Source organism: Manis javanica, chromosome 2, assembly GCF_040802235.1.
Source record: "Manis javanica isolate MJ-LG chromosome 2, MJ_LKY, whole genome shotgun sequence".
NCBI lineage: Eukaryota > Metazoa > Chordata > Mammalia > Pholidota > Manidae > Manis > Manis javanica.
Genome location: NC_133157.1, coordinates 149,300,913 through 149,306,912, shown reverse-complemented (window position 1 = coordinate 149,306,912; position 6,000 = coordinate 149,300,913). Strand labels below are relative to the sequence as shown.

Here is a 6,000-nt window from a genome sequence, read left to right as displayed (position 1 = left end):
TTTGGAGTATGTGACACATTACTGTAATTGAGTTAGAATTAAACAAAAATGTATACTAGAGAGGGGGGTCACTTGCCCAAATACCCCATTCCCAATCCTCCTTTCCACTCTGTACTCACCCACTCTCTGTAGGTGGCCAGTCTCATGAATTTCTTTAGTCTTCCTGTTTTTGTACAGATAAATGTGTATTTCCTTATACTGCCTTTATTTCATGAGGGGTGGTAAATTGCACTCTTCCACTTTGCTTTTCTCACTTACTGTACCCTGGAAACCATGTCAGTTCATACAGCTCTTCCTCATACTTTTTACAGATGTGTAGTTTGCCATTATGTGGACATACCATTTCTTGAATTGCCCTCCAATGTATAGGCAGATAGGTTATTTCCAAATATTTTGCAATTACAACCACTGCTGCATTGAACAAAACCTTACGCATATGCGCTTTTGCATTGTTGGAGGGTGTCATCAGATATTTTCTTAAAAGTGGGATTGCTGGGTCAATAGGTTAAGTATATTTTGGTTTTATTAGATATTAGATATAAGTTCCTCTTAAGAAAGGTAGTTTGTGTCTGCCAGCTATATATAAGAGCATTTCACTGTTGTCACACTAAAATTTCTTCCATTCTAATAGGTGAGAAAACAGTATCTCAATTTTTATTTGCATTTGTTTGAATTTTTAAATATATTTAGGGACTTCTGAAAATCTTTTTCTTGGTAAGTTTTCTGCTTTTTTTTCTCAGAATGTTGGTCCTTTGTCCTCCAATTTTTAAGTGTTGGGTTCATGATTTTGTGAAGCTAATATTGATTTGTCTATTTGTAGTCAGTTTTTAAGAAACAGGGTTATCTTTTTCATTACTATTTTTTTCTACTTCTTAGGTCGTAGAGCCAAACCCTGTCATGCCAACATTAGTACTGAGCTTAGATGGGACTGACTCTTTACCTATGAGAGAATTTAATGTGTTTCAAAACCAAACAAAAATCATTTTTTGAGTGCTTAAGATACATTTTGGTATCTTGTACATTCCTATCCTCTTGACTAATGGAAGATAAACAGGGACAGTTTTCCTATCAGGGTATTTTAAAATTAGAAACAAACTGTATAAAGATCTAGTTTAGTTTCCATATATTGTAATTATATGCTACTCTTTCAAAAATTTGCTCTCTTTTCAGTCTTAAATTCACAAGACAAATAGTAACACTGTCTTTATGAAGATTACAACTTTGGAGTGTTTCATCTTGAGACATTAAATGTTGATTTTGTTTTAAAGATACTTATCTTCTAGCTCTTAGAACATGTCCATAAATGCTATAAAAGTTGATCCAAGATCAATTAAAGTATTGAAAGATTCAATTACAGGCACCAATACTGCATTATTTGTGATAGGATATTATGAAATAGCAGAGTAGAAACCAGACAGTAGCTAGCATTGCTTTGCCTACTGATGTCAAAGATCCGTCACATCTTCCCTTTGTGGTAGATGAGATTTGCAGAGGAAGTGGTAGTGAACTACAGATGCCCCACTCACTGCTGCTGCCCGAGAACAAGGGAGATTAAGGCTGCTGTACAGGGATAGTATTTGAGGGCTCCATCATTCTTAGGGTATAAAAATACAGGTTCTGGTTTGTAGTTGTTTGTTTTTAGCATTAGTTTCTCTTCTTATACTTGATTGATAAAGAATTAAGGGAGACAGCATGGAAAAAAACAACAGTGGGTTGAAAATAAAAATTTCTAAAAAATCATCTTCTTCTTGGTACTAAAGCAGAACAAGTCCAAGTTGTCTTTAGTTTTTCTAGACATCACTAAAGACAGTGAACGGTAAGATCAGTGAATTTGATATGACCACTTTAAGGGAAAAATAGTTTATAATAAAAACACTTAAGAAACTTGATTTCATCTCACCTTTCCCTCCGCCTTCCAGGGGCTAGTTGAAACTAAGACAGTATTAGGTTATTTCCCACCAGAGTAATGTCAAAGCTTTGACAGAGTATTGCTGCATCTTCAGGAAAGATCTGTAGAAAGTTGAAGTCAGTGAGCAAATTAAAAGTAGTTTCATACTTAGAAATTTGTAAAGTTTCCATATAGTTTAAATGCGCTTTTGTATTGGTTGAGAAGTATAAAATACTTGCTTACATCAGTAACAAAGAATTTCAATTATTGTGAAAAATTTTATCACACTTTAGCAAAATGTTTAAAAAGTCTGTTAAACATTCTGGCCCTTTAAAAAATATGCTTAAATACATATACAAGCTGTGGATGGACTACATTTTTTTTAATGATATGGTTATAATAAGAAAGAACACTTTTATACATAGGATTTTATTTTGCACGGCTATAACAATTCATTATAGACCAAGGGAGAAAAGAAAAGAAGGATAAAACCACCACACTGAGTAAATTACTAAAGTTTCTCTACTTTTTAACAGGATTTTCCATCTGGAAGATTTATTGTCATATTCCCTTCAAAACAAACAAGATGCTTACCATATTTTAAAGATTATAGGTTGCCACTGAAAGAAGTTTTACAGTCACTGTACATCAAGGTTGAAAAACTGTCCTGCATGAAAAATATACTTAGAAATCACGTGAATAAAAGAAAAAGAAACATTATTGTGTTTAAAGAAAGATTAAAGTCCTCATAATGTGCCACCTAAATGTGGACATTCATTCTTCTTGAAGTCGCTTAGGTGTAGGGAGTTTTTGCTTCCGCCCATTTCATTCATTATACTGTGTTTTTACTTAACAGTATTCATTAAGGCAAACAAATCCTTTTCTGAAGAGGTCTTAAAGAAACTGTGGACAAATAGCAAACTTTTGGCATTAAAACAGGTTAATACATACATAGCCTTTAGTAATGTACATTAAGCATATGTATCTTGGACTAGTGACAAGAAAAGATGAACATGCTTGTTAACAATGTCAAAAAGTTTAAAATTCAGTGTCCAAGCAATTCCTAACAATGCTTCTGCTGCTTTAAGCTCTAAACAGTATAGAATTTATGCAAATGCATTAAAGAATTTAAGCTTGGCAAATTACACCCAAGCAGGTTAAACTGTATATACAGAAAGTAAATGATAAATACAGAATTAAAAGAGTCCTTCTGTTTTTCCTTATAGCCTTGAAAATTGACAAAACTTTTTGAGGACAGTTCTATAATATTAAACATTAGGTAACCACAAGTGTTGGGAAACCTACACAAACCAATCTAAAATACTCAAGATAACTTTGTAGTGTTTAATACAATTCAGTTTGTAGGTAAGGGCACAAGACAACATTTAACAAAAATAATCACATCAATTGACCTAGAAATCAAATGCAAATAGATAGGAATACAATCTCCAAAATTTGTCTTTTCAAGTGAACATCAACCATTTATTCAAAGTTATACAATAATTTGAAGGATTAAAGTCTGCGACATAAAGCCATTTCAAATAGTTTCATGTCTCAGCTGAGCAGGAAGTGAGGGTGAAAGAATAAGTGAGTAGGGCCCCTCTGGGGAGCAAGACAGTAAAAACAGCCTCAACAGCAGCCTCCCCCAGCCTGCTGTCCTCCCTGATTGCCTGCATGTGTGGCATTAGTAGCAGCATGCTGAGGGCCAATTTTAATGCCATTTGCCTGAAATGAAAAAGAAAAGGATAATAAATTTAACTGGATCCAACCAGGTAAGTTAGAAAAAAATCTATTTCATTCTTAGTGACACAATTTCACCAAACAACTAAAAAAATATACAGCCAGCAGATTTTTGCAACAATTAAGACATTATCTCAGGGGATGTTCCTTCTCTTTAAAAACAATACTATGAAAATACTTCTGAAAATAATTCTTTATCACACTGGGTACTGGGTGAACAGAAACTGAATAGTGCTGCTTTTCAGAGAATTCTCACAATGGAGAAAATGTTTAAAACAATCAGGGCAAGTAGTCTTTAAAGGATAAAAATATGTAAAGCCTACGCTGCTCTAACACAATGTAAAATCCTTTCTCTAGACAGCATTTCTGTCCCATGTTGAATCAGCTGTACAGGCTAAGGGCATATGAGTGTTCTGTGTCATCAATAATTTCTATGATCCCCAAAGACATGGCAGCTTGCCAAGAACCCACACACAGAGTAGTTCTTTCATTCATCAAACTCACACTTATGTCTTAACCCTCACTCCCTCAAGTGGATTTTACCTAAAAATACAACACTTTGAGAAAAGTAATACAGTAGCTTCAGAAATTAAGCTCTTAAGGAAACTTTACGTCACAGTAAATCTCAGATTTATAGTGCTTGGCAGTTGTTCTGCAACAGTAGTAGCCTTGGGGTTTCTGGCACTAGCTCAGTATTGACAGCAGCTTATGTGGTTTCTTTTCGCTCTTTTGACTCCTCTTTAATAAAAAGCATGCCCTATGGCTCATTGGTTTTGCCCCCTCTGGGCTGGTAGCAACTTCTTGAGGAATCAAGGAGTCAGACTTGGCATTAGGCCAAATAAATTGCACGGCCTGCTGGCTCCTGACAACACATTACAATCAAAGCTGCACCAGGCCCAGTAAAGCAGTCAGCTACTATGTGAAACCAGACAGAAACAGTGAACATGCCCTTTTAAATAGAGGTCCAATTACTGTTGAATTTATATGGCATTAGTCTCTAAACTGTGTCACCTTTAAATTAACTCGAGATCTACTGCCATAAGCCTAGAAGACAGGATTTAAAAACTATATTACTCTAAATTAAAATAAATAAGAAAATCAAGTACTTTTTGGAAACCTTAGGCAAACCATCATTTGTTTTAGCAAAGAAGATTGAGGCAAATAATAAAGAGCCTTGTATATGTTTAGGCCAAGAGACACACATGCAATGGCCTCCTAACCTAACGCTTCCCTAACTGCACCTGGGGGAGGAGTAAGGGTGTTCTCTGGGGAGTAAAATGTCTTAATGTAGAATGGCAAAAGTATGTGAAGGTATATAATAATGCTATATCCACATAAAAGATTTGAAATAAACAAGGATAAACAGATAATAGGGATTTAAGTCAAAACAATGACCTTTGGTAAACACTCTGATTTATATGCTCAAAGCTTTAGATTTTATCTTAATCATGTTGATCAGAATTGGCTCAAGATAATTCTACAAGAAAACTAAACCAATGCCGATTATCAATTACATACATTAATTTAGTCTCTTGAAAAGATGCTATGGTATACTGGGAGTAATTTACAAATTGGGTATTTCCCTCTTTCACACCAAACAGAGAATCTTGCATTAGCAGTAACATAGTAAATTAAATGCATTTACACACTACAAAATTATTCCCCAAAGCAGATGACACCAGACGGATGTGTGAATGAAAGTAGATTTCCTTCTCTCTTTGGAGAATTTATATTATTTTGCACTGTTTGCAATAAATGCATAGGGTCACTTACTTTAAAGTAATGCTCTACTAAAGAACATAAACACTTAATTATTTCAGTTGGACAATTATGAACTAATGGATTACTGATATCACAGATCTATTTTAGGAATTAAAAAATATATAAAATTGTGACTTTATGTAGTAATTGAAATCCAATTGTAAATTCATAGTAGCCAGTAATATTTATATGTATATACCTCATTATTAATGTCAAAGACTCCTTCTTGGATTTTTTCATAAATTTCTTTTGCTGTATTAATAAATGCCTGCAATATAAGGTAGAGAAACTGTTTCAAATTATTTAAAAACACAACAGTAAAATAACATATTAAAGTTCTATAGAATATCATTAACTTTCAACATAAGGAAAATCAATGAATGAACTATATCATATTAACAAAATAAAGGACAAAATATTTGGCAAAATTCAACAACCTTTTATGATAAAACACTCAACATAATAGGACTAGAAGGCAGCTTCCTCAACCTGATAAATAGCATCTAAGAAAAACCCATTGCTAACATCGTACCCAGTGGTGAAACTGAAATCTTTCCACCTAAGTTCAAGAACAAGGCAAGGGTGTATGTGAATGCTCATTAACATAATTA

General features: G+C 33.9%; 1 protein-coding gene across 3 annotated transcripts in view; it reads right to left on the bottom strand.

The window, feature by feature from the left end:
* Positions 1 to 2,244: 2,244 nt before the first annotated feature.
* RAB2A (RAB2A, member RAS oncogene family) overlaps positions 2,245 to 6,000 on the bottom strand; it is a 145,683-nt gene continuing 141,927 nt past the window's right edge. For all 3 annotated transcript variants that reach the window (XM_073229573.1, XM_073229574.1, XM_017661212.3), the window contains 2 exons: positions 5,589 to 5,657; positions 2,245 to 3,613 (listed from right to left, as the gene is read on the bottom strand). In XM_073229573.1, the coding sequence (XP_073085674.1) occupies positions 3,518 to 3,613; positions 5,589 to 5,657 (165 nt within the window). In that variant the 3' untranslated portion in view covers positions 2,245 to 3,517. The remainder of the gene's footprint in view (positions 3,614 to 5,588; positions 5,658 to 6,000) is intronic.